We start from the raw sequence: 27,984 nt of genomic DNA, 5'->3' as shown, positions 1-27,984 counted from the left end.
TCAAAAATCATCCCCCTCTTTTGGAATTTTGACTTCCAGTCGACCAATTTAGAGAGGACTTATTTTTAGGTGGTACTTGAACTTTGAGAACCACTTGGCATTTTAATTTGTTTCCGTGGAGGAAACGATCCTTTACACGGAGGAGTGCGCGGGGTTACGAGCTTTAGCAGAAAAACAAATCCGACTTGCAAGTCAAGGTATGATTATTATTCATTTGTCCAAATTGTCAGTCACTCCTCCCCTGCGCCTCCTTAGCACTTAGGGGAAGGGAGTTAGCCCATCCCCCCCCCCCTCCCACCCTTGCCCCTGTTGCTTGCCTTTCAAAGCTCTCCCCTCAAAAGGTTCACCGAAGGTCCCAGCAGCGCACTCGTTATGTAATCATTCCACTGGCGCTTCCCCTGCCCGAGTTTTACATAACGAAACAAGGCGACGCATTTTGGTGCGACAATCAAATGGTGTTGCGGCAATCTGATTCTAAATATAAAAACAAAGGACTCCTGCCACTTGTGGAGTCCTTTTCCGCCTGTGTGAAAGGATCTTTTTTTTTTTTTTTTTAATTGTTCGTGGATTAACTTGAATAGCTGTCGGGGAGGGCACACAAAACGAGGCAGGCGCGTTTCCAGATAAACCGGTTGCAACGTGGCTCTCTCGCTTGTCTGTCTCTCCGTGCACCCGGAGGACTACTCTCATGCACATGGCTCGCAACGGGAGAAACAAAAAGGACCCCTGCGTTCACGCCACCAACGGCCGGATCGGTGCTACACCTACACCGTGTCATTTGGGAAAGGAGAGCTGTTCGCGTCACGCCACCGAGCGGGAGGTGTCTCGAACGGTTGCGCGGCAAACAGTCTTGATTCCTACAAGCGCTTGAAACCACGTGACTAGATTTATGGTGACATCAATAACTCTCGATACGTTATAGCAGCTCGCTGAGGGTGCGCCGATCGCCCTCAGTCACTTTAAGAGGCTCGCCTTAACCCCGGAGAACCCAAGAACCCTTTTCTTATTTGGAAAATGATGAATTATACATTAAATGACTGCTATATGTTCACTGAACACCAAAATATGTTTTGTTTTGTTTTTCACAAATTCAATGCTTTAATCCGAATTTACGATTAGGGACAAATTTGACAGCTTCGGGATTTAAGGGTAGCATTTGAGTAGCAGAATTTATAGGGGCCAAATTTGACCCCGTGGGTTCTCCAGGGTTAAATAATAGATGCTTGTAGGATAAAAATGGGATGGAATGTCCGTCCTTCATGAACGGCTTATAGACATGCATTCATTAACCCTCTCATGCACCAATAATGACAACCTGATAAACTGTCCACTGTCGTAACCGCCGTCCCTGAAAGGAGTCCAGCTGATGCATCCTAGACTGGTCACCGTAAAAACATCTTATATACATATTGTATATAAGTACGTAACAAGTCGTGTGCATTCCGTGGGAATCCGATTCAATATGTTGCGGTCGATTTTCAGATTCGGCTTTATTACTCCCCAAATATACAAACATGCATGAAAATGTTTTTTTTTTTTTTTTTTTTAATGCTGAAATGGAACTGTTGAAAACAGTAACAAATAACTAGTGTTCAAAGTCCATTGTCATATTACGACCACGTTTCGTGAACACTCGGTAAGCGATTGCTGAAGTGACAAGCACTCAACAAGTATTCGTGTTGGCTGTGACTCAAGTGGCACATTTCAATAGATGCAAATGGTGCACAAAAACAAGTGATCGACTGAATTGTGACGGAATTAATGGGCATGATGAGAACCAGACCCTCGTAAAAGTGCGCCGTGGTCTCGCGTGCGTGTTGACAAGGCACATGCTTTTTTTGTTTTTGTTTTGATGGAGGAAGGAGGGGGGACTGGGCTGGGCTGAGGCGTGCGTGCGCGCGCGCGCGAGAGAGAGAGACTCACTCTTACCTTCCATCCAGCCGAGCTGTTGCTGTCTCCTTTGTCCTTAAAGTAGGGGATGGACCTGACCATCCAGTCGTAGATCTGGGACAGGGTCAGCCTCTTGTCCGGAGCGCTCTCGATGGCTTTGGTGATGAGGTCGGCGTAGGACAGGTTCCCCCAGGCGTTGCGGCGAGACGAAGCCTTCCTGGGGGTCTGCTGCACGGTCAGGCCGCCCGGGGCCAGCGCTCCCGAGGCGGCCGGGGGAGAGTGCGCCGAGAGCGGCGAGCCGCCGCTCTCCTGGCCGGGCGAGGAGAGCGCGCCGTCGGCCAGCGGGCTGCCGCTGCTCTGGTCGTCAGTCCCCGCGCCGGAAACGCCCCCGACGATGGCCGCGTGCTGGTGGTGGGCGCCCTCCTCGTCGTCGTCCTCCTCCTCCGGGATGATGTCGTGAGCGTCCGGCTTGGCGGCGCTAGAGTCCGGCCGGGGCAGGGGCCAGGTGCAGGAGCGCGGCCGCTGCTGGGGCTCGAAGTCCGGGTCGATGGCCACGGCGTCGGAAAGCGCGGCCTCGGCCATCGTGTCCGCCTTTACTTTGCGACTTTACGAGAGACGACTCGGAGAGCTGTCAAAGTCGCGTCCCATCAATGCGCGCTCCCGTTCTTTGTTGCTATTCCACTGAAGGCTCGCGCGCGCGCGCTTCAAACTGTCTTGGGAAAAAAAATCAAAAAAATGCCCGGGGAGAGACACAAATGAACGACGTATCGTCAGTCGGACGCCCAAAAGCACTCAAGTCCCAAACCCGAGACGAAATGAATTACCGCGAGTTTTTCGAGAAAGCAAGACTTTAAAACATCCCAGAAAGTCGCGCGCACGCCATCGCCTTCTCTTTCCTCCCAAGACTGCCACCTCACTCCGGTTTACTACACTACTGTATCTCGATGTGCTCTCTCCAACACATGCACACGCGCATATTACGCAGACAGCCACCAGCGTGCGAGGCAGTCCAGGTCCAGCCCCCCTGGTGGATCCTGTTCCTGCACGGCTGCGCCTTTTAAAGAGACAATGCAAGAGCAGGACACGTCTCAACATGTCAGTGGAGATCGACAGTAACTCTCGAGTCAAAGTTTGCATCCACATCGGGATTAAACGTATTGCAACTACCAGGAACCAGTTGTTGACTGCGCCATTGACAACAACTATTTTAGTTGAAGTGGTTTGGTTTTTCAATGAAACACTTTCAATCTAATTGAGTACTTGTGAATAAATTGTTCATTTTTTTGGAGGAGGGGGGGATATAAAAGTAAGATAAAACCGGTATGAATTTTGTGTGTGCTAGAATAAAGACATTAGCATAACAATTTATTGTAAATCAATAACAAAGACATTAAATATAACAACATGCTAAAGCAACTCATGTTGAGTCGAAAGACGGAGGGGAAAAAGTGTTTAAAGGGTGTTTTAACAAAAGACAGTGAGGTAGGGGACAGTTGCTTTTCATTAGCCCTTCCACAGTACGTTTAATTTTACTGTCAAACCAAACATCAAACAAGAGGGAATAATAGCACCTCATGTACTGAAAACAACCGCTTGCCTTCGCCTTTCAGTCTGATAGCTTAATGCTATTTAGCATCTATGCTGATGTGCTCAAACCCTTTCAAAAATGGATTGAACACAAACGGCGCAGCAGCACAAGTGACAGACAAGCACTCACAGTCTTATTCTTTATCCTCTGCAAAGAACAGCTGACATTAGTGCTGCGCTGATGAGCTAAGAGGATTTGCGATGTGTAAATGATCAACACATCCATCTGGAGGGTGTATGAAATCAATATTCTTTCAAGTAAGTCTACTACTCGCTTAGCACTCCAACAAATAACTTTATTCTATTTAACCCCAAGTGGGTATCTTTAACCACCTGTCCATTACTCTGTGCAGGAGGACTGAGACTCCACCCACTTCCCCACCCCTGCCTACCTCCCTTCCAGCTCTGTCTACCTGGCCCAAGGATGACATCATCTCCATGAGTAGCCAGTGTGAGAGAGAGTGAAGGAGAGTTGTCTCTCGTTCTCCTCCTCCTCCTCCTTTTTCTTCCCGCTCTTGATGTGATGAAAACAAGCGGTCCTCTTTGTCTCTCCGCCATGCACAGTGCGTCTCCACCTGTGCCGGAATGCGCGTTCACAAGGGAGAGACCATGATCAGGTGCCTATCTTTACGGCCAAAACAAGATTGCTGAATCTTTATTAGAGTAAATGACTTAAAAATTGTACATTCATGTCAAGAATGTTTTCAAATGATGCCTGATTTGTTGTGATCTACAAGGCAAAACATTAGGAACACCTACACCATAGCGTAAGATCCATTTAAGAGGTGGATCTAAATGCATGCTTTGTCAAAGGCAGTCATTTTGTGCAGTTTGGTTAGAATTTAGGTTGTGGGCAAACTACAGCATTTGAGCTGGGCCGCCATGCAAACATTTTTAAAAAACTTGCTATAAAATGGCCACAAATGCTCAATTCTTGTAATAAACCTGAAAAAATGAGCATATAAAAGGGACGAATCCAAATGCAATGGACTTCAGTCCCTGCACCGTGCTGCTCGCGGCAACTTTGAAGATGACTGGATACTATGGATTATTAATAAGCGCATTTCTAGGCTGCCACATGCTGAATGGAAATTCACAGGCAGTCGGGAGCGAGCTGGATGACAGCAGACACACATTGTCTGACGCTTTTTTTTTTTTTTTCATCTCACACCAAAGAGAACACCTGATGCAGCACTTTGACTCCTGCAGAGAACTCTAGGCCATGCACTCAAACGTACTGGCCACATCCAGTCCTTGCATATAGTGGATTTACAGTTAAGCTAAAGGTCAAACGAAATCATATGTCATCGATGCATAACTGTATGACATTATCTTTTAGGTTTTGATTGTGCTTTTCCAACCTGTGTATCAAACCTGAGATGACCCCCCCACCCCAGGCCACATTGATGAAGACAAGTAAGCACATAAGCATACCGGCTTGTCATGATCCAACTTGACATCGAGCACAACATGACCCCCTCCACACTAAAGTGAAATGGAAGTGGGTTAATCCATGGCACTCATGTTTATGTCTGACTTGCCACCCAACACATTTTATCACAATGAACTTTTTTTTTTTCTGGGGGTGACGCGAGCTCTAATGCATTGGTCAACATCCCTTTGCAGTTGTTTGCATGTTGTGATTGTTTGGCCACTTACCCAGTAGAACGCATCTAAAAGGAGCAGAATTCTCTTTGTTGTGCTTTGGCGAAGGCAGAAGGCTGGTCCAGCCTGGAGTGGTGCATGAAGATGACCTCATCTTTGAAGAGAAACTCATCCCTTGTAGCAAATGCTTGCCTTCTGCTGCCACCTATAGGGGGAAAAGGGGGGAGAAAACGATGCTTTTTTCCCCTCCAGTGACATAGCTACTGTTTATTTGTATGTTTTTTTTCATAGTTTGGCAATCGTAGTTATTTCCCTGTCTGGTCTGGCAGTGTAATGCACAGTAAGCGAATGGGGATTTCATTTACGAGACAAACAACTGCTTAAAACGAAACAGTGGATTATTTTCCTATTTTGTCCACGAGAGGGCAGCAGATAACTACTCTGCATATGGCCTCCTTCTTTTACGCCGAGGAGTTTTCTGACCTTTCTGGTTCTGTAAATTCCGGAATTATTTATTGAAACTAAATGAAAGGTCAAAGCGACCATTCTGTTGTGTGAGGTCTGTTGAGCCCCCCCCCCCCCGTTTGGATGCTCTGAGGTAACATGCTGTCTTCTACTGGTCAGTCTTGGTACTACCACGATACTTTGTAATTGAAGATTGTAAGATAAGAAAGATAAGAAAAACCTTTATTAGTCTCGCAATGGAGAAATTCCCAATTCACAGCAGCAAAGTTATGAAAGGAAGAAGTAGAACAACAAAATATAGGAGCTGCTGGAAAGGTAGCCACTCACGCGACGCCATTTTGAAGTCAAAATAACAAAAATAACACAACACAACACATTGGACACAGACAGTCGTGCAATCTTCACCACTTTTCTGCATACACTATTCGAGATTATTATGTGTGTGGTGTGCTGCATTGGCCACGTGGGTGGTCGCTCACGTTTTAAAAAGCAGTTAAGATGTTACAAATCATTAGGTTTGTATTTATTTATTTATTTTAATATGCAACATACAGATCAGGTAGCCACGAGCGACAATTATGTGTCGAGGTGTTTCTTGCTGCGATCTCCCTCCACCCAGTAAGTGTCTGTCTGCATCTCCGCGAGCCTGGAAACAGTCCGATTAAAGGCAAAGATCTCCTCCTCAGCCGTGAAAAGAGTCAGACGCTCTGCCACCTCCTGAACACAGGTAACACACACAGACCGGATATGCTCTGAATACAGCAATGGACAGAAAAAAATAGGAGAACGGCTTGTAAAAACACATTCGGCAGATTTCTTGCTCCATAAAGTGTCCAAGTGGACTTTAGCGATCGCACCTCCTTCAGGCCTAAGTCATCCAAGAGCTGTTGGTCGCGCTCATCATCTCCTCCAGTATGGGTGAAGAGCTGCTCTAATGGAGCTGCAGCCTGTAGCACCACCCTCACCTATCAAACACACACTCGGATTTATTTATTAATTAATGCCCCCCCCCTTTCCGCCTGACCGGCAAACATGGAAAATGAAAGCACAAAACTTGGCTGTGCCTAATGTCCGTCCTTATTCTTCCTCTGTGTGTTGTATTGGCAATTGGCAAAAGAGCTTTATTAGCGCCACTGAGTGGCAATGTCTCTCCACTGCAAGGAAACCAATGTGAACCGATGACCACTGGACGTTGTGAACTTTGCGGACGGCATCAAGACGTGGAGGTCTGAAGCGCGCTCGTTTCTCTAATTTTCGGCTTGTATCTCAAGACAAAAATCGCCCACGTTTCATTACTTTTCGACATTTCGGGGTGGGGACAAGAGCTGATTTTCATGTCATTCAGCATTTTTTTGAGCCTCACTTGACCAGCCAGAATACCTTCTTGTCATAGAAGTTGTCGACGAGGGTGGTGAAGCGCCTGACTTGGTCCTTCATGCGCAGCGTCAGCACGGGAACATGGCGGATGAACACCGTGTCAAAGAGCCGTGCCATCTCCAGGTAGTCGCTGGCTCCAAGAGACTGAAAAAAATAAACAACACACATGATGCCTGGTAGGATTTGTGCCCAAGTACAATCGCAAATCTGAAGGACGAACATATAGAATGAATCCAACGTGCTTATCTGATCAAATGTACTACGTTCAATGCAACAAAAAACAAAAAAGCATTTATTGTTGTATCTTTTTAATATGCCTTGCAATACAAGACAACCGCTCAAAAGAAAGGCTGCAAGACATCCATCGAGAGTGAATGACAGACACACAACGCGCACAAAACCCAGCCTAACTATTCACCGGAACATTAATAGAATTGCTTTTTGACATTGAGCAGAAAATTGGCCGGCGACAGGAGGGGCGGGGTTAAAAGTCTGGCACAATACCTATGAAAGCACACACGGCATGAAGCAGGTTTGCTCTATCTGAGCAGTTGAGACGAGGAGTGAGAGGATTTTTGTCAATAAGGGGACCTCGGTGCGTTTTGTCTGCCAGTTGAAGAGGAAGATTTGCCCATGTTCCATTTACTTTGTGCTGTCAAGCTATTTCATAGAAGCAAAACTGCATAACCCCCCCCCCCCCCCACACACACACACACACATTTTATTGTTGCCTCTGTTCAAACGGAAGCAAACTAAACATGGAATCACAAAAGGAGAATCACACTTTGTGTTTTTGAAAAAGCTCAACATCTCATTCGAATGTGAACGCGAAATAACCTTTGTCGGGGTACTTGAACACTTTCGGCACTGTCCCGAAAACAAAAGGTGCGGCACCTCAAATAGACTTGCAATACTAGTGGAACCCCGCTATTTGCGTTGGATAGGGTGTGCGAAAAGTGGAAAATTTGCAAACAACGGACGCCCATTCACCGCTGTTTCCATGAAAAACAACAAAATAGAGCATTTTAAAAGGAGTAATATATAGACTCTTTGTATCTTTGTAATATTAAACCTAAATGCATCCATGTAAACGATGTACAGTGTATTTACATAAATATTTTAGGCATATAACATCCCTTACTCTGCCACACAGCTCGTGGAAAGTACAGTCTGCGACAGAGCCACAGGTCTTCTCCAGCATCACTTCCCTGCCCAGCACGGTGAGGACCTTCGGACCGGTAACTATGGAAACACACCTCACCATGTCAGCTATTTCTTTACTAGTTCATTTCTGATTGCGATATTGAGCTCGTGGTGGCTCCGATGTGTTATCTGAAGCAGACCTTAAATTCTTGGAAATTTAAAAAAAATGACATTGCAATCAACATCTTTCCAAAAAAAAATAAAGTATGAAATTTGAGTTTTTGTGATCCCAGGCCCCCCTGTAATAATAATAATAATAATAATAGATTTTATTTATAAGCGCCTTTCAAGACACCCAAGGACACTTTACAATAACAAAAAACACAAAACATAGGTATAAAAACGCGGACATCCCATGAACGTGAACATTTTTAAAAATGACGAATAACTTTGAGTTGAAATGTCAAAAGCTAAGTAAAATTACAACTTACTGTGTTGCTTTAATTTCTTTTTTAAAAAATGAAATCATAGCCTCCTTACAGCTATTTTGGGTAAAAGCCAGCTCGTCAAACATCGCATCCAACACAACGTCTGCGCCAGGCTCTCCTGTCCTGCACACACGAACAAACACACACACACGGGAAATAAAGAGCTAATGGAATATGAAATTAATAATCCTCAAGTGGCAACATCAAACATAAGCAGCGAGGAGCGCGGTGGAACAGGAGGCTGCTTAGCTTTTTACTCTTGAGTAGAAAAAAAATGGATGTTCGACACTAAACAAGCATTAGCCAGTGAATGCACATCCAAATGAGGTGTGTGCATGTGCGCGCGCGTGCGTGTGTGTGTCTTCCCATTATTAAACGGTGAGTGATGCACTCTATTTACATATAGTGAAAAGAGGAGAGCGCTTGAGAGCGTGTGTGTTCATAACAGAGAAAATTAGCTTTTAATGCTCAGCCATTTTGTCACATTCTATTGACGCCACTTTGGCTCTCGTGTTGAGAGAGACTTCATCATCCTCAATTCTTCCTCATTTGTTGTCACTTTCTGCTCGATGCACTGTGCCTATAAAAAGTCTACACCCCCCCTCGTTTGAATGACATTTTCAAACGAGAGTTAGATTCATCATTTCAAAAATGTTTTCCACCTGTAATGTCATGTATAGACTCTTAGTGTTCTTTTTAAAGGGGAACTAAAAACAAACAAAAGAGATGACATGGTTGCACAAGTGTGCACACCCTATAACTATCCATCCATCCATTTTCCGAACCGCTTAATCCTCACTAGGGTCGCGGGGGACGCTGGAGCCTATCCCAGCTGTCTTCGGGCAGTAGGCGGGGGACACCCTGAATCGGTTGCCAGCCAATCGCAGGGCACACAGAGACAAACAACCATCCACGCTCACATTCACACCTAGGGACAATTCTAGAGAGTTCAATCAGCCTGCCATGCATGTTTTTGGAATGTGGGAGGAAACCAGAGTACCCGGAGAAAACCCACGCAGGCCCGGGGAGAACATGCAAACTCCACACAGGGAGGCCGGAGCTGGAATTGAACCCGGTACCTCTGCACTGTGAAGTCGACGTGCTAACCACTGGACTACCGGGCCGCCACCCTATAACTATCACATGAAAAAATATATAATGGGAAACAACGCAGACCAGTCACCACTCAGTGTCTCTGATTAACCGCAAATAAAGTTCAGCAGTTCTCGTTGGCTTTTCCTCACACATTAATTAATCAATGCAGTGAAAATATAAAATAATTGGTCAGGGATTCAATTCAAATGTCTAGGCTGCATTCAGAAAAGTTTGGAAATAATTGATCTTGGTCTCTCTTTTTTTTTTTTTTAATATCACAAAAAAAAAAAATCGTGGAGGGCAAAAATAGGAATCCATCCATCCATTTTCCGAACCGCTTAATCCTCACTAGGGTCGCGGGGGTCGCTGGAGCCTATCCCAGCCGTCTTCGGACATGCATAGAAAAAATAATTATAACAATAAGGGTTGCTTGGGTCTTACAGGAAGTAGCGTTTTCCTGCTCCAGTCTCCCACAGCCTCCTGTAGTCCACACCAGAGTCGAGGCAGATAGTATGGCAGGACTCCTGCGCGGGGGAAAAAAAAAAAAGCACTTTGTATTATGAATTTATAGGATGTGTATGTTTTGGCTGGTGAGTCGCTTGCTTATGAAAATATGTGGCCATGGATGTAAACATAACTGAATAACCAGCTTCCTTATGTGACCATATTGAGCAGAACATTGCAACTTTGCAGCTAAAATGCACACATTGTCCAGACCAGAGTCCAAAATGCATCCCTGTCACTTTTCTTGTATCTCCAGATGATAAATCTCCAACTCTTACCCTTTTCTTTGCTTATTTGTGTCAGGAGTGGAGGATCCCCCCCCACACACCCCCACGCCTAAAAGTGCGTGTCGTCTCCCTCAACACGGCACGATGGACAACAAGCAAAGAAGGAATGGATTCTGCAGCAGCAACTACAACAGAGCCGAACGCGTCTGCCGTCTTCTTCCCGCTGCTCTTCAAAGCGCCGAACCTGTAATGCGCAGTTCAAACCTTCCCATGCGCTTGTTACGATGTCAACAGGATTCATGTCAGGGAGGACAGCGCAAACTGTAATCATCATTTCCGCTATTCTTCCCCCTAGAAAAGAAGAATCACGCATCAGTCCCATCACTGCCATCAGGGCGGACCGGCGGAGCATTCAAAAGACGGCATTATGAAATCAGCGGATTTCTGCCACTGGCCTCCTTAAAGCCGCGAGATAATGAGCAATCATCATAAAGCAAGAGGACAGAAATACTCCATTCTTCTCCAGCTGTCAACTTTTTGATCAGCGCATCCGCGTCGGAGCGCATTGGCAGAATTGGGCTTAATAACAACCTGACAGAGTCCCCCCCCCCCCCCCCCCCCCCTGCTCGCACAAAAGGGACGTGTCATTTCATCAACCTGCCGTGACCCCCGCCAGTGGCTAAACAGCGCCTGGAAAATAAGGGGAAAGGTAGGAAGACGTCACAATCACAAGCCACGTTATTAGAATGAGTGCTATTGTCTTCAGGCTCCCTTTATGAACAAGCGGCAGAGGCGCACAAATAACAGCGAGGGAAGAACGAGGGACTGGAAACACAATCAGCGGTGATGATTCCATAGGTTATTTAAAATCAGATGAGGCTGAGGCCAAGCGGGTCATTACTTGATTAGCCATCTCGAGGGCTTTGTCACATCCTCCAAGATATGTTCAATCCGCCTACACGTCGCCGTCTCCTCGCCGGCATGATCCGACCTTGCTTTTGGAAATCGGCCACATCGCCCGGTTGACCATAAACAACAGCACCGGCTAATTTTAATCAAGTTCTTGGAAGAAGTTAAGTGGGTACCAGATTTAATTCATCCACAAACGTGGCAGGCACGGCGTCATTTTTTCCCACCCCCCCACAGATCACTAATTGGGGCGCCTTTTGGTAGGAAGTCCGACAAAAACAAGGGGAGGATTAATGGGTGGCATAAATTTGTTGTCTTCGAAAAATACTAAATTACAAACTCCCGTATTTTCCGTTCTATAAGCTGCTTCAGAGTATAAGGCGCACCTTCAATGAATGGCCTATTTTAAAACTGTTTTCATATACAGGGAGCACCGCATTATAAGGCGCCTAGAATAGAAGCTACAATAGTGGCTGCGCGTGCATTATGCATCCACTAGATGGAGCTATGCTAAAGTCTATACAATACAATACACTACAGCTTTATTGAAATGGCGCATTCACCACAAAGCACAAAACGTTTAAAATACGACATCCAAGAAATGAGAATATTGATCCGTATAGAAGGCGCATTGGATTCAAAGGCACACTGTCAGCTTTTGAGAAAATTGAATGCTTTTAGGTGCGCCGTACAGTGCGGAAAATACGGTAGTTTAGGACACCCCCCCTGCAAAAAAAACACACACACACAAAAAAAGTATTTTTCTCCTTGAACAAATTCAACAAAATTGTGTGTTTTGTTGTGCTTCAAGGCATTCTGAAGGCCCAAAGCCAAATTATGGAATCCACACTAGCGCAAATGAATGTCGAAGCATTGAAGGGAACTGACAGACGGGGGACAATCAATCCAGACTGAAAGAAAGTCATCCAAACACATGTAGCTCCTCTCATGTCATTGTCCCAACTGTCCACCGCTCGCTCTGGGCAGGCGTTTACAATGTTTTGTTTTTCTTCTTCTCAGAGTGGCTTTTTATTTTTGGTGACTACATCTCCTCCCCCACACCCCCCTTGTACCCACTCCCTCTATATCCGCCGTATCTTTTCTCCATCTTTTACTCCTCCAAAAGTTGCTTTTGAGTCTTTCAAAGAGCGCCGTGCCATTGAGCGGCAACAAAAGCCAAGGATAGCTGACTATTGGGCCCTGATGAGGTCCACTCCCTCATTACCCAGCAGCAGAAAACATTTGATGCTTTTTTTTTTTTTTTTTTAGCTCAGAGAGAATTGACCAGGCCTCAAAGAAATGTGGGGTGGGAAGGCTGGAAAAATAGACGAGGGAGGGAAGGGAGGGCGACTGAGGTGGTGGGGTCTTAGGACGGGAGAAGGGAGGGGGGGCTGTCGCTCATTCAAGCGTGTGTGTCTTACAGCCTTGTGTGCAGGCATGGAAAAGAAAAGAGGGGAGGCAGGGATAGAGGGGTCGAGAGAGAGAAAGCTTAAAACACTGCCTTTATGCTGGCAAGTTCTGGACGACTCTTGTGACATCAAAGTGTTTTCACTAACTACTGCAACGGGTGAGAGTGAGTCGAGGGGCGGGGGTGGTATCTAGTGATTTTATTCATTCTTACGCAGTCGGGGGGTGGGGGGGTGATTTGAGCAAGGGGAGGGTGGGGGGGGGGCTTCATGACAATGCGAACACCCTAATTACACCTAATGATCTATTCCCTTAAAAAGTGACCACCTTGGGCCAGCCGCGGTTTGTTCCGCGGGGTCGTTCTCACAACCTCCTCCTGCCTCTGGCTGCCCCTCTTGGGGAAACATCTTTTGAGGCCAATAAGCCCCACCTTTTGGGATCAGGGGACCCCCCCCCCCACACACACACAGGACCCCCCACTCTCAAAGCGCTTTGGCACAGCGGCGAGGCCCAAAAAGCAAACCACAAAAAAAAAAAGAAGGGAGGGAAAGAAACCAGTCCAAAAGGCTAGACGTAATTAATGCACCTGGCCACTGGGGGGCACACGTGCAAATGCGATTTTCCAAAAGGTTTGCCAAACTCTGCGTATGTTATAGGCCCAATACAAACTTCAGAAAGAAATATGATGAAATCAACACATTCTTTCTTTTTTAATATTTCATATTCAGTCTTTTAACGTTTTGATAACATAATCTAAACACATTGAGAAAAACTAATTTGCTGAACAACAACAAAAAAAAAGAATCAAGAGGTGGCAGAATATCTTTCAATTAAATGTTGCCTTCAGAAGACGATCACCTGCTTCCCAAGTGCACGCATGCGTAAACATAAAAGTGTGCCGAGCGCACAAGAGAAAAAAAAAAAGACTCGAACCAAGGTTACTGAATCAGTTATGCTGTCCCTGAGGAGGACGATTGATTCATCTTCATTCCATTATTTGCCACTTATTTCAGACTGCATTCTGGAAGCCCGACAGAAGTACGCCGCGTGCCTCTGCGAACCCGCCGACAATGTCAGTCATCCAAAATATGAACGATTATTTGATTCGAATCCTCTTCACGGGTGGTGCTTCTGTCCAAGGCCTCCGCTGGAGGGCCGTAACCCTCTGCTTTTCTTCCTTCTGTATTATTTCTTCTTCTTTTTTGTTTCAGAATGCACCGCCATCGTTTAACAATGGGGGGAAAAAAAGTTGAAAACAACGGGAAATCCAAATATACTTAAAAGTAGCTTCAGGGTCGTTGTCATGTTGCCCCGCCCCTCCCACCACGACCACGACCCCAAAAACAGACGCACACATACAAAGCATTATGTGCTGGAAAATACAGAGGCCTGACCTTGAGTAACAGCGGCGAGGGAACAGGATAGTGACAGAATAAAGAGCGGGATAAAAGGTTAGCGTGAGGATGGGCAATGAAAAGTAGAGTGGAGAGCGAGGACAGTTTCGGGAGCTTGTCCGCCTTAGTTACATTACTCGCGGTGTCCATTAATAAAAAGCCCTTAAACCCTGGATTTTACACAACTCTGAGCTTTGCCTTGCTGACAAAAGGAAGAGAGGACCAAAACAACTGATTAGATTTAATGCGGCACAAAGGATGAGACAAATATTGGAGGGGGGTGGGGGTGGTGTGTTTACACAATAGCTCAAAAGGCACACAAGCCTCATGAAGTCTGATGTCAGCAAAACTTTTCCCACCATTAAATTTGCCCTCGAACCTTTACAACTCGACAGAAATTTTTGAAAAAGATTTATTGATTTAAAAACAAAATGGCGATAGTGGTTGCACAACTGTGCACACCCTCAGAACGTTTGTTTTGCTTTCTTGCAGAAGCCCGAAGGTGTTCGTGCGACCAGTGACCGCTCGTTGGAAGCGTTGGGAATTTCTTCCGCCTTGACGAAGGTTCCCGGCTTCAGCTGAAGAAAAAGATTGTCAAAGCAGGATGCCGTTGCCGCCAAGCTTCACTGTAGGTATGGCGTTCCGTTGATAAGCAGTGTTGTGTCTGTGCCAAGGTTATTATAGTTCATGAAAAAAAATGCATTTATGGAAATTTGGAAAAATATTGTCGTGAAAGAGAAAAAAAAGACTGCGAAATAGTCCTTTGCTTTCAAGCTATACATCATCCATCCTTTTTTTTTTTTTTAAATCTTGCACACCCATGAACCCCCCCCCCCCACCCCCACCCCAACAAAACAAAAGCTAAAAAAACAAAGCTTTGTTGAGAAAATTTTAAAAAACAAACACACCTGCTTTAAAATCAATTAAAAGTAATTGAATTTGAAAATCTAAACAATAACGATAGTGCAAAAAATGCCCTCAAACCAAACATACCTTTTGGAATTATAGCCCAAAAAGTTCAACCTTGCTTCTTCGGACCATAACAAAATCATCCAACTAACATTAAACCGTCACTGAAAGTCACCCAGAGACTCAATCAATATTTTATGACGGCTTGTTGGACGACTGAGCTTGGTCCCAATTTACATAATTTCCTCCAGGGTTGTTTTATATGCATAAAATTTGGGCAAATTCCACTGTCCACTAAAAAGCGGGAAGAGGCCAGGAATGTTGTGACGCTGCAGAGGAAACAAGTGGTAGAAAGAAAAGGGGGGGTCGGGTGGGGGGGTTCCATCTAATCAGGAGTCAATAGTTCAATAAAGACGTCAACCCAAGCGGACAGAAGCGCTGGATTAACCCCCTTTCACTTCAGCCCAGGTGACAGGGTGGAAATGTCACCGGCTAAAAAAAAAAAAACCTTTTAACACCATCATTCACCCTCTCGCCTCCTATTGAAGCACAATCATGCACGCATATACAAGAGTGAGTTGCATCGAGGAGGAGGGTCCACACCCGCGGTCCCTTCCAGCATTAATTCAATCCATTGAGTGTCAGCTAGTTAGCGGAGTGACCCTGCTCAAAACACGCTTTAACTCTCCGCGGTGGACCGCCACAGAGGAAAGACTCGAACCCGGCGAAAAAGGCCCCGACCCCGAAAACCAGATGGCCTCACAAAAGGAAACATGGAAGTCTGAAAGATGGGAGCTAGCGCGACAACAGCCATTCAGGGCCGTGATGAGGGTGGATTAAAGAGGGCAAGGGTGATCCTCGGCGGCCGGATGGCCAGTATGTGGACTCCTCAAGTTAGTGGAGTGGGAGATGCTTCGAGTTTTTGCCTTACTGACATCTCAAATCAAATTTAAAAAAAAAAATAAAAAATCATGCATGTTTTTAGAATGTGGTAGGAAACCGGAGTACCCGGAGAAAACCCACACAGGCACGGAGGAGGACATGGAAACTCCACACAGGGAGGCCGCAGCTGGAATCCAACCCTGCACCTCTGCACTGTGAGGCCGACACGCGAACCAGTTGACCGCCGGGCGTCGTGGGTGAGACAATAATACCCGAATACTGTTTTGGACAAAAGGTGCGAGAATGCCGCCATCAGCTGCCACAAAATGCATCATCACAAATGATTGCGCAGCTAATTTGTGATCACAATCACTCCAAAACAAATGTATGCTCGTCTGAGGCGCACGGTGGTGATCATGGCGCTGGCGATTTCAGTTGTCAAGTCAACTGTATTTATAGAGCACTTTCAAACAGCCATCGCTGCATACAAAGTGCTGTACATGGAGCAATTTAACATGCACAATAAACAGTAAGACAAGTTCATCAGTTGCCAAGCACATCATTCACCGCGTCTTCCCCTCTAAGCCCGCCTCCCTTTCCTTCCGAAATGCAATCAAAACTCCGTGAGTCACTCAGCTCGTTCGTGTTACCTGTTCTCGCTCTCCCTCCTCTACTACTCTCCCACTTTCCTTGGGCGAATCTTTCAAGCTACTCTGATCAAAGACAGCTTTGTGACACCGTGTGTGAGGCATCCCGGAGAGCAAGACCACATCAAACCGCTAAAGAGCCAACTTGCAAAACACAAGCAGCACATGCGCGCTCGCATGTGTGATGAACAAATGAATATATTAGCCGCACAAGAGCAGGATGTGACTTTGTCTCTACCTTCAGCATGTCGATGAAAGGTAGAAAGGTGTCCCTCTGAAGTCCGTTTTTGTACAGATCTGAAAGAGGAGGGGAGGGCCTGTATTAGAGGTGCTGTTTAGCCTCCTAATAATGTCATTCCCCCGCCACAGATTGGCACATAAAGTGGCTATTGATGAACTGAAGGATGAGGTTGGGGAGGTATGACAAAAGAGACTGCAGCGGGGGAAGGGCAGGAGTGGCGGGGGTGGCGTTGGGAAATGGATTTCTCTACCGGCCGAGCGGCGGCGGCGACATAAAATTCATTACATTCCCAAACAATGGTGGCGAGAGAAAGGACTGTCGCCTTTTCAGGGCGGACAATATCCACAGCGGCTCGCTGAATGAGGGTTTCAATTAGCTCGGCTGAAACAAATTATATCTGAAGTAGCATCCCTGATAGACAGATAAAACAGGTCGGGATTCACACACAAATCCGGGACAAAGGCGGACGGCGTACGTGTGAGCCCTCCAGCTGCGAAGGCAGCGCAACTGGTTGTTGTTGATGTTTGGGCTTTAACTCGCGACAATAGCGCCGGGCTCTCTGGAGTTCCAACTTCTTTCTATATTGTGATGGGCCCGCACCGGCGTCATTAAAAAGTGCCTTTAGGGAGTGGTTGTTTACTTTTCGGACTCTGGTCACGTCGCCGTCGCTAAGTGGAAGCTAATCTAGTCAATTACGGAATCGAACGCAACAAGTTGAGTCGGAGTGGCCGATGATGAAGAATTAAGTACCGCAAGGGCAGGCTAAGATTTGAACCCTTTCGTGCGAACCGATACCGTGATCAGCTGTCCACTGTAGTTACCGCTGTCCCCCGAAAGGCTTCATGATCAACTGGCAATTATCGAAGTTTGTTTCATTATTTATCAACATGTACAGCGGACCCCCTCCCGCCTCCCCGTCGATCGTTGGGGGCCAGCCTGCGGTTAGCAAAATCCATTTATTTATATCCACGATAAAAAAGATTTTTCCAACCCAAAAGAATAGGGGAGTGCGGGGGGGGGGGGGGCGGCGGCAGCCTAAAGTGTTTTCCACAAATAAATAATTAAATAAAAATACAGACGTTGGCTCCCCCCAGCCTCTTCTATAAAAAATAAAAAAAAACATCTGCAAATAGGCTTAGTCAACGTTCACAATTCACATTTTTGGGCCGAACAAATCCTCATTTTTGTTTGCTGAAAAAAACTCACTTATTAGCATATGCAGATGCAACAAGATGGCGCCAAAGGCCTAGCCTATAGCAAAGTAGTCATTTGTGTCCAGGAAGTATCGTAAATTAACGTTCTTGGCATGTTAGGGAAGAGCAAAATTTCGCCTGGGTTGTTGGTGAAATTAACGGAGACTCTTCAGCATGATGTCCACGTACTTGCATGCGTGAAGTTTCAACCAAAAGCAATTCGAGACCTTTCATGTCAACGACAAACGAGACCCAGCGCGGTGATGGGTTTCCGCAACCAAAGACGCAATTTATACCACCACAGCTTGTTGCTTGCATGAGTCTCCATTAGTATCTATAATAAAACAAAAACAAAACAGAAATCTTCTTTCCGTTCTCTCACTCTCAGCTATCACCAAAGACACGGAGGGGCCTTTTGATAGCGCCATCTCCACATCAATAAAGACGGCAAATGTAAGCCTTTCATGTTCCGTTTTTTTCTCTGTCTGCCGCCAGGTATTCCATTAACGGCGCAATTAATACCAAGTAGGCGCTCTATTAAGTTTGCACCGTCGGGTCGCTTTGTTCTTAATAGCTTGTAAATATCAGAGATGTTTGAATCTGTGTCTGTGACATCTTGTTCCGTCCGAAACATCCTCTTGAAAGTGTTATTATTGAGCGCCTCGATTAGAAGGCTGAACGGTAAACGGAGCTGGTTCGGCGTTTTAAATCTTAGGTTTGTCAAATTCTAAAGTGGATCCGTTGATTTTATTTTATTTTTATTTGGTCCCATCCAGGATCCAGATGAAGTGGTTGTCGCTATTGGAGTGTGATTGATTGACGGACAGCGGTCACTACAGTGGACAGCTCATGTTATCAGGTGACAAAGTGCGTGAAAGGGTTAAAGTCCGAATGCTGTTGTCTGTGCCCCCTCCCTCTGTCTAATCTTCCTAGAACACGGTGTCAAAGTCAAGGCCCGGGGGCCAGATCCGGCCCGCCACATCACTTAACTGTGGCCCGCCAAAGCAATTCATGCGTCAACTTTCGTGATCTTTGCTTAAAGGCTGTAGCAAAATGTCAAATTGTAATTGTGGGATGAATAACGTTTTCCAATCATTTTGTTACCCTGTTTTCACTCACTTGAACAATCATCGAACAAACAGCTGATTGAAACGCATCACAAGGAAGCCCGGTAAGAATTTTTCTCTTCACCAAAATAGACCATTGTCTGGAAAAAAAGAAACTTTGACACCCTTGTCCTAGAATATTAAAATCCCCCCCCCCCCCCCAAAAAAAAGTTGGTTCTCATTTGATTACACTACAGCACAGCGGACTTGTGACTAAATCCCGAGCAAACGTGTTTGATTTTCAGACATTTTGTACCATCGGGGGGTCTGTTGGACGTGGCCACCACCACCACTCCGGTCTTAAACAACGTCTGGAAAAGCTGCCTCAGGATCACTGCATCGGCGATGTCCGTCACCTAATGATATCATCAAAGGTCAAGAAGATCACATATTGATTGACGTCGGTCCGAACAAGTCATCGACAATCCACGTTGATTAGTGTCATTCAGGTGGGCTTATTGGGGGCTTTTGTCTGTGTGTGTGTGTGCGTGTGTACGTGTGTCCCACTTTTTCTTCCACGCCGTTTCCACCGTAAGCAAAGGTCGATGACAACGGTGAAACAAGGCCGCTTGCGAGTTTGTGGGCTATTATGTGAAGGGCTCCGACCTTTCAATCAACGTTGCAGGGCTCTCACTTTTGTTCTTAATTCCCTTGTCTCTATTTTTCACCTCCGCGGATCCAAAACACGGAGAGAGAAACCGCTTTACGGCCGTCGCGCACGCTCGCCGCACGGCGTCTATTTAACCCGCCTGATTGAGGAGCTCAGCACGGGAAATAATTCTTACAAGAAAAAAAAAAAAAGTACTTTCGATCAAACTTACCGCAAGTTCTTTTTGAAATGATCTTTTGGTTGAGCGTCGCTTTCTTTTTGGTCTAAAGTAGCCATAGAAAGCGCCCACACTAGTTTTAGAAAAGGCTTGTTAAAAAAAATAAAAAATAATTATGACAAAGAAGACCATAACAAATAATTTACAAAATGATCACGGTATTGTAAATGTTAAACTTGTCATTGAATAAGCTGTGCAAAAAAAACCTTCTTACAATTCAATATTTGCTTCAGATTTTTGCAATCAGAATTTAGAACACTTTTGTTCGTTTTTCATGTATTGTTTTTTTCAAAGATGCTTTGTTTTAAATTTAGTTTTTATTAGATTTAGTGTTTGTTTTGGTTTTTACACGGATATACTTTATATTCAGTGTTTGTCGAGTGCATGATTTAAAAAAAAAGGTAAAAAAAAATCACAATATTGTGTAACGAACTAAAATAAAAATTTAATTCTCAAATAATTCTTCAAATAATTTCACTTTGCCAATAGTGAAATGTTTAAAAAATAATAAACGCTCAAAGTTCATGTGTGATATTAATTGTCAAAGGCCAAAAACAAAGGACATTTTCGCCCAAATATATAGTTCATTTTAAAAAAGTAAAATGTAGTTCTAGCTAGTTTAAATGTTTTAAATGTTATTTTATTGAAGGAAAATATTTTTTTCAAGTGAGTTATTTCATTATCTTCCGTTCAACCTTGGTCTCCAGCCAATCTCAGGGTTGCATGTTGCTAAACAACCCAATCCATTCATCCGTTCCCTGAACCGCTCCTCCTCAACAAAACCCATCAACACAAATATTAGTTTTGGGAATGCGGGTGATATCGCTTCCTCAAACCCGACCCGTGTTCTGCGCCCCAAAAACATGAGCCGAAGCTTCACTCAGAAGACTGCGATACCTCCTTCAAACGGTTCGCAACCGCCGATCGCACCGATTTCACAGACACAAGTTTGCAGTTTGAAGTCAAGTTTTTTTTTTTGGAATCAAACATTCAACTCTGCCGTCTTGAATCAAAGTCCCGCCCCCCTCCACTTTGCTCTCTTTGACAGGCACTTGTCGTGGCCTTACCCAGAGCATATGTCTCCCCCTTTCATAACCTGGAGAGTCTTCTGCTTCTGGTGTATTAGCCCCACTGCCCTTACCAATACTTGATTAGCATGCGTGTTCAAGCCTTGATTTGGCTAAGGAGAGGTGCCCGGGGGCCATCAAATTAGTGCGTGTGATTGTGTGCTCTCATAATGAGAATCAACAGAAAGCCAAGGCTCGGCGCGTCTCTGAAAGACCCCCAGCACCCCCCCCCCCCCCCCCCCACACCCACCGACCCCCCTTACCCACCGTTTCCTCCGAGCGCAGGATTTTATTTTCATTTGAAAAGACCCATTTAAAAATGAGCTTTTTATACAACCTGCATTTGTTTATTCATGCGCCCTCAAACACGGGCATCGGATGAGAGGGCAATATTGATTGCTGAATGACTCGAAAGTGGGAGAGGGGCAGAGAGTGGATACCCTAAAAAATTGAGAAAAGTGGAGGGGCCTGATGTCGCACTTGTGGAAGACAAAAAATAAATAAATAATCATAATGGCGCAATCGCCGTCAGGACCGATATTCAAATGAGCATCCAATTACTCAAGCGGGCCATGCGTTTACAGCGAGGTACACGGGTGCCACATTAAAACTCTTTTGATGTTACATCTTTTTATGTACACAACCTATGAGCTATTTCTAAAGAGGTGAGGGGGGGGCTGTGCGGTGACAATGACGCACAATCATTTTCTTCACACTCCTCTTCTTCCTTTTCCCATCTCGGACGTCTCAATGGCGAGAATTCATTAGGGGAGCTGCGGAAAGATGTGGGGGGGGGGGGGCGGTGGGATTCGGGGGGTACAAATTACTGATAATGGCACGGCGCTAATGAAGAGAATGGAGAAATGTCATTAGCATTCAAGAGGATAAGATCCATCTGACCCGCCGCCGCCAGTCGCTTTCTAGCTCCACTCACTTAAAGAAGCAGGAGAGTGCGGCTGATACCCAGTGCCTCATTTGCATGGCTGAGTGGAAGCGGATGCTGATTGGTATAAAACCCCCCATAACACCCCCCCCCTCACACCCCCACCCCTTTACTTCTCTCCATCTACGCCACCTCTAATGCTCCCCAACCTTGAAACCTCTTGTTTATGCATCCCAAAACAACGCGCGCATGTCCATTCAAGTCAAGCTGCATGGCGACAGGCGCAAACAAACAAACGAAAAAAAAAAAACAAATCAAGGAGCAACGGACACAAACAGCGGCGCGGTTTGAAAACGTGAAAGGTGGGCGTGCATGAAAGGCAAGGAAGCTCTTGATCGCCACACGTGCGCCCGGGCAGTGATTAGAGAGCGCGACCACACCTACCGTCACCTTTGACCTGCGGTCTTTAGCGCTAATGATATCAGAGAAATAGACGTGCATTGTGCTGCCGACGGCAGGCTTTGGAAACACAGAGGCTCGCTCATCCTGTAAAGGCACAGGTGTCAAACTCGAGGCCCACGAAAGCTTGCCGCAGTTTTTTTTTTCTAAACCAGCAGTAGAAATGTCAATAACCAAATGCAGGGGCAATTATGTGCTGTCATATGATGGGACACACATTGGGCCTTTTCCCACACCAAACATATTAGGTAAAAAGCGAAGTAGCAATGTCACTTCCAGCTGGAGCCAAAGCTAGTTTTTAAAGCATAATAATTCCGTTTAGGGCAAAAGGGCAGTTAAGTAACATGATGGGGCAAAAAAAAAAAAAAAAAAAAAAAAGTGTAACTACCCCAAGCTCTAGCGACATGCTCGAGTCAGTAGACAAGGACAGTGCAGCTCTGCTTCTGGCCACGATTTTCATCTGCAGTTAAAAAAAAAACAACAAAAAAAAACGCTCCTGGATGCCTCGCAATGGAGCCAAAGGAAAATAATGATTTAATATTAATATAGAACAAAATATGATGTATTTATATAATATAAATTATTTTGATAATATACAGTAAATTATATAAATAAATAGTCATTGAGCTTGACATGATGAAGTGTTTAAACAAGCACTGGAGATGCTGTGAGTGAATGCTTTACTTCACAAGGACCACTAGGTGTCCCCAGTCCTGCTTTTGTTGCCTTTGGGAGCCCAAACAGTTGTAGTTACAGTAACAGAGAGAGGGTGAGCACCAAATATTTTCTTCCTTTTTGTCAACATTAAAATCATATCGTTTTTAGTTTGAATGCACATTGTCAGTGCGTTACACACCGAGCAGAAATGGAGAAAATGTACGCAGTAGTAGCTGTCAGTCACCGTTCTCTCACCTGAAACTCGTCAAAACACAGGAGGCAGGTTTCACGGGAGATCTCCACGGCAACCGGTGATATGGGGTCATAGGTGAACATGTTGCCCAGCTTTCGTCTGGGCAGGCTACGTTTCCTCCGGTGGATCCCTTTGAAGTAGCGCACAGAAACTGTCAGGCACGTCTTCAAAACCACACCTGCATGGCCAACCTCGCGCCGAGCGACGCCGCCGCATCACAATGGTGGAGATAAACATGGAGGTAAGTGTCGCATATCAAGCGTTTAAGGGGTGGGGGTGGGGGGGGGGGGACTTTTGCGGTGTTAAGTGAAGTCAATAGAGTGAAGAAGTTAAGCGCTAACTTTGGTGGATATCCAGCATGAAGCCGTTGAAGTGGACTCTCTTTTTCTGGTTGTTTTGCAGCCCGCCGTAAAACATATCCATGAGCATGGTCTTCCCTGTGCCTGATTGGAGGAGACACAAAGACTCTTGGCATTGTTTCCCCCCCCCCCAGACAATAAGCTGCAGATTGTACAGAAGACACCTCATCAGGTACCTTCGGAAAATAAATTCATTGCTTCTGCCCCGACGTGCTTTCTGATTCGCGATTGTTGCAAAGGAGTGAATGTCTGCGACCTTCGTAAACCTTTCGGCCATGTCCAGTATGTTAAGAATTGATCGCTCGCATTTGATCACACCGCATATCTACATTACAGTACCTGCATGTGTTCTTACCAACATCTCCATAAATATAGAAGCCTTTAGGCGGGGGAGGAGGAACATCTTCTTCCTATATGTATGGGGAGGGGGGGGGGGGGGGGGAGTCAAACCAGTTAAAGATTAGATGACAGGATCCTTCACAATGTCGATACCACGAAAGCCATGCATGCATGCACTCATTAATAAAAGCTCAAGGGGGAGGGGTGGTGGTGGTGGGGGGGGGGGCGTAAACTTTGTTCTACCCGTCACTGTAAAACCACGACGCGCCGATTCATAAACAAAGTATTGTGAGGTATTAAGCCAAGCACTACAGTTTGCGGTTTCACATTCTCCAGACTAGCCCACTGCAGGGGAGGAAGACAAAGGGGATCTAATCAACAAGACAAGCCGGGGTTCCCACGAAAGAAAAGCATCATCAGAGGAACAATGGGGGGATTTGTCAGACAAAACGGAGAGGACTGAATGAGGCTCCGTACGAGATGGACTGGACTTGTCTGTGTGCAGCCTGTTTAGCGCTGCTAATTGTGATACGGTACTGTTGCATTGAGGTGCCGCTGGAAGTCATTGTGCTGCCTGCCTCCTATCATCAAAAGGTCCCTGCTTCAAAAAAAAAAAAAAGGCGCTTCTATGAGACCAAGCCGCGCATACTGAGTAAAGCCAAATATGTTGGAAGAAAGGCCGCGGTGATTTAAATGCAAGTGTCATCAGTCTACACATGACGTGAATTCATACGGTGTATAAACAAATTGGACACTATAAGCTGTAATAATACCGGCACGATTAAAGTGCCCCCCCCCGCCCCTCCCTGCCAAAGTTGACCAATGAATGTTCAGTTACATCCTGTTCTCATGCAATAACCACTTTTATTTAGAAATGTTGATGTATGGTCAATTAAGATTGCCTCATTGTACGCAGTGAGTGCACGCATGTTAAAATGAGAGGTTTCGGTTTTAGGAGTCCCACTTGGTAGCCGGCATGTAGACAGGGGCTTTGGGCTGACATGGGCGCTTTAGAGTGCCTTGTTGTTGTGCCGTGGATATATTCCAGTCCCCCGGATGCTTCAGGCGAACACATTTTCGTGGTTCAAACATTTGTAGGCAAAAGAAAAATGCTAGACAAGGTCACATCCTATTTTTTTTTTCGCAGGTCAGAGTAAAACTATCTGATTGACAGTTGACAGTAGAACGGGATGTTGTTTTTGTTGCATTCGGAGAGAATGGCTGGCCATTGAGGCCTCATTTTAAAACGCTTTTAAATGTTTTCATGGACATTTATTTTCACTTCGCAGGGGAATTGAAGTCGCTCGGGCACAGATGCGAACGTCGACATTTCATTTAGATACATTCGAGTTGCAATGTATTGTTGACGGTAACCAAGCAACATCACATTGCATTTGGCCTAAGCGAGCCCTGAAGAGGAAGCGTTGTCCTCTCCAATTTTAATTTGGTCACTATTTCATGACGACAGCACTCGGTGTCCACCGCGCAAGGAGCACTTGACTCCGCTAAATGCGGACAATGGGCCCGATTGAAAACGAAATGGAAAAACAAACTTGTTGCTAATCCTCTCCTCATTCACTCAGTCATTCCAACTGTTTGTGACTTCTCCCTGAATTCCCAAAGCACGCCCGCTGGCGTGGCGGGCTACTCGTGAGTCGTGGCTGGACGCCATTCTATCATGGCAGAGTGGAGCCAGACAAGGCCGTTCCTCAGATGGGCTGTCTAGCGGCGCGCCGTGGCCTCGTCCCACCTCCCCACGGAGGACGGGGGGAGAGCGCCACATGCAGGGGAAAGTTCACACGCGGGACATTGTTGGTTTGGAACTTTGAGAGTCAACTTAAGCGCAGTCTAAAAGTGACGCAGTTAAGCGAACGGCGTCAAACGACACAGATCCGAACGTCGGATGGCTCTCCCGAGACAATAGGCCATTGTTAGTCGACCATCCGCAAAAACACGCCACATTGGGTCAATATGAAGTCAAGTGTACTCTCCTCACAGACTTGGTCAGTTGGTTTGAACAATGGCGGCAGTGGGAGAAAAGACACCGAAACGGACAGTGGTATGACCCGATTCAAACGGGAGTAATTATCCAGTCGGTGCGTGTGAGAGTGAAAGAGAATGGGGGGTGGGGGGGGGGGGGGGGAAGGAAAAAAGGTAAGGGAGGTGGGATGGCGGCGGCGGTGCTGTTGTCAGCCTCACACCAGAGTATTTGTCAGAGTCCCCAAATCAAAAGCAAAAAGGACAAGAAAGGCCCAAATAATGGGGATCCCCCTCCTCTCTCATTACCGCGCGGAGTTGGTGAGAGAGTGAAGTGGGGTGCCGGGACGAGCCCAGCGGGGGGTCTGCCCCCGGCTGCCTTCACAAATCTCCGCACTAACCTCATGCGTCGGTGCCAGCAAAAAATCCCAGCGCACAACACTAGACAGTCATCTCCCCTGACCTAAAAACAACAACAAGCCCCCGACATTGCGCCGCTCGAAAGCGCTTCCCAGACCCCTAACCTCCCTTTGACCTGCGACCCCCCCCCCCCACCCCCTACACACCGCCACAATTGGTGATTTAGCTGGAGTACAGTATGTTAAAATGCAAAGTCCCTCCATATGTTACATCGAAGCGGGTGAGCAGTCCATCACAGGGGATAAAAGAAGTTGTCAAGCAACAACAAATAACTGCTAAAATGTGGTTTTGTTTTGTTTTTAGTTTTTGCAGTTGGGATTTAGGCACGAGACTGGAAAAATAATCTAATTGTCAAGAATTCCCAGACGAGGCCCTCAAGGGAGCGCCCTGCAGCCTGATCAGGGAAAAGCATCCACAGTGGAATGGAAAATACTACAATAGAAAGGGCCCCGATTTTATTGGATATAATGTTTAATGTAACCAATGACTCATTTATTTTAAGAGCTCATCTAATTTACCTTTAGAGCAGATACTCCAGTTGTTATAAGGGAGGACTGTGTTCTTTTCTGAAGTCTGTCACAGTTCATTGTCAGGGGAGGCGAGTTCAAGTAGGGAGCGTTACTGTAGTTTTGCAGCGTCTTTTGCAGGCGAGCCAGCCGCTGAAGAACGCTCCTCTGCAAAGCATCTTTCCTCAAAGAGCCACGCTGAACCAAGCGGTCGTACTGGGTTACAGTGTCACCACAATCGACGGTGGGAGAGTGTGAGGAGAATGACGTGGATGAACAGAGCTTTCTTGAGTTCCTGTAACCTTGGAAAAGGGCAGAAACACGCAAGATGAACTACAGCTAGGGCAATAATCCATTTACAGGTAATTGAGTAACTATAGTTTCTTTGTCAGGATATTTTTTTTTTCATAGATATTTTTTAAGTGGCTTGCATAGCTGAAAGCGCGTAAGCTGCCTTGTTTTGCTTGTACAACTCTTCTTGAGAGTCGTGTGCGTCCGATCGTTAATAATGCCCTTAATTCTGAGGGCGCAGTGCACACAGTTGAACTAAATACCCGTCACTCCGCTTTTGTGACATGCGTCCTGGAGAAAGCAAGGTGCAATCATTTCTTCTTCTTTCAGGGTCCTTATCACGACTAAAATGTGCGATTCATTTGGCTGAGACGTACAGTCAGATGACAGATGCGTGGCGATGAAGCCAAACAGCGGCTGTAGCGGTCACGTGAGTATTGCCGAAGCTTCTCTGTGCACGGACAATGCGGTTTCGCTGTTGTTAACCCGACGCATGCGCCGATTCGCAGGACCATTTCCCGACAAGATACCTTGAATTGTGTTGCTGACGACTTGAGAACGGATGATCGTTAAAGTCGCGATATTGCGAAAAGGTACAAAAGTCACGGCGCATCTCTGAGCTGTGGAAAACATGTTGGCTGCCATGGTAGTTCAAAATAGAAAAGCTTTATTGACATATTACAATATTACAAAAAAAAAGACTGAAGAATATCTATTGACAATTCCCTCGACAGGTGAAAAATATTTTCTGGATTATTATTTTTATTCATAATTGTTGTCATTCCGTTTTTGATAACTGTACTGCACAATGCCATACTCTATAAAGTTTTGTGTATTTGTGTTGTTAGTATGACAAGTAATTGTCCGTTTTTAACAA

At 45.8% G+C, this 27,984-nt stretch overlaps 2 protein-coding genes and 1 long non-coding RNA gene across 4 annotated transcripts in view; 1 reads left to right on the top strand and 2 right to left on the bottom strand.

Moving 5' to 3' along the window:
- The window catches only part of LOC147187711 (forkhead box protein O3-like), a 35,218-nt gene extending 32,308 nt beyond the window's left edge, over positions 1–2,910 (bottom strand). The window contains exon 1 of the mRNA XM_086099720.1: positions 1,930–2,910. Coding sequence (XP_085955846.1) covers positions 1,930–2,472 — 543 coding nt within the window. The 5' untranslated portion in view covers positions 2,473–2,910. The remainder of the gene's footprint in view (positions 1–1,929) is intronic.
- LOC147187710 (uncharacterized) overlaps positions 1–24,767 on the top strand; it is a 25,970-nt gene extending 1,203 nt beyond the window's left edge. Inside the window, exons 2-15 of the long non-coding RNA XR_015097576.1 lie at positions 3,639–3,735; positions 3,831–6,274; positions 6,941–7,047; positions 8,078–8,162; positions 10,458–10,627; positions 10,737–11,090; positions 14,584–14,723; positions 15,986–16,139; positions 18,352–18,416; positions 18,740–18,822; positions 19,315–19,518; positions 23,239–23,456; positions 23,618–23,746; positions 24,250–24,767. This is a non-coding gene — a long non-coding RNA (uncharacterized LOC147187710). The remainder of the gene's footprint in view (positions 1–3,638; positions 3,736–3,830; positions 6,275–6,940; positions 7,048–8,077; positions 8,163–10,457; positions 10,628–10,736; positions 11,091–14,583; positions 14,724–15,985; positions 16,140–18,351; positions 18,417–18,739; positions 18,823–19,314; positions 19,519–23,238; positions 23,457–23,617; positions 23,747–24,249) is intronic.
- LOC147187709 (lactation elevated protein 1 homolog B-like) lies at positions 6,118–27,984 on the bottom strand. 2 transcript variants are annotated; one of them, XM_086099721.1, is made up of 13 exons: positions 27,638–27,981; positions 26,829–27,118; positions 23,930–23,984; positions 23,557–23,658; positions 23,218–23,345; positions 19,326–19,425; positions 16,768–16,826; positions 10,092–10,174; positions 8,608–8,678; positions 8,066–8,166; positions 6,928–7,068; positions 6,405–6,512; positions 6,118–6,264 (listed from the first exon to the last, which is right to left on the bottom strand). In XM_086099721.1, the coding sequence occupies exons 1-13, from the start codon at positions 27,750–27,752 to the stop codon at positions 6,124–6,126; spliced, it is 1,494 nt and encodes a 497-aa protein (XP_085955847.1). In that variant the 5' UTR covers positions 27,753–27,981; the 3' UTR covers positions 6,118–6,123. The 2 variants fall into 2 exon arrangements, 1 of the variants encoding a protein (XP_085955847.1); XR_015097575.1 differs by lacking the exon at positions 6,118–6,264 and having other exon boundaries at positions 8,559–8,678; positions 27,638–27,984.

This window comes from Hippocampus guttulatus, chromosome 20 (assembly GCF_054856545.1).
Source record: "Hippocampus guttulatus isolate MCC_2025c chromosome 20, RoL_Hgut_1.0, whole genome shotgun sequence".
Lineage (NCBI taxonomy): Eukaryota > Metazoa > Chordata > Actinopteri > Syngnathiformes > Syngnathidae > Hippocampus > Hippocampus guttulatus.
The sequence above is the reverse complement of the archived record's forward strand: the minus strand, read 5'-3'. Positions and strand labels throughout refer to the sequence as shown.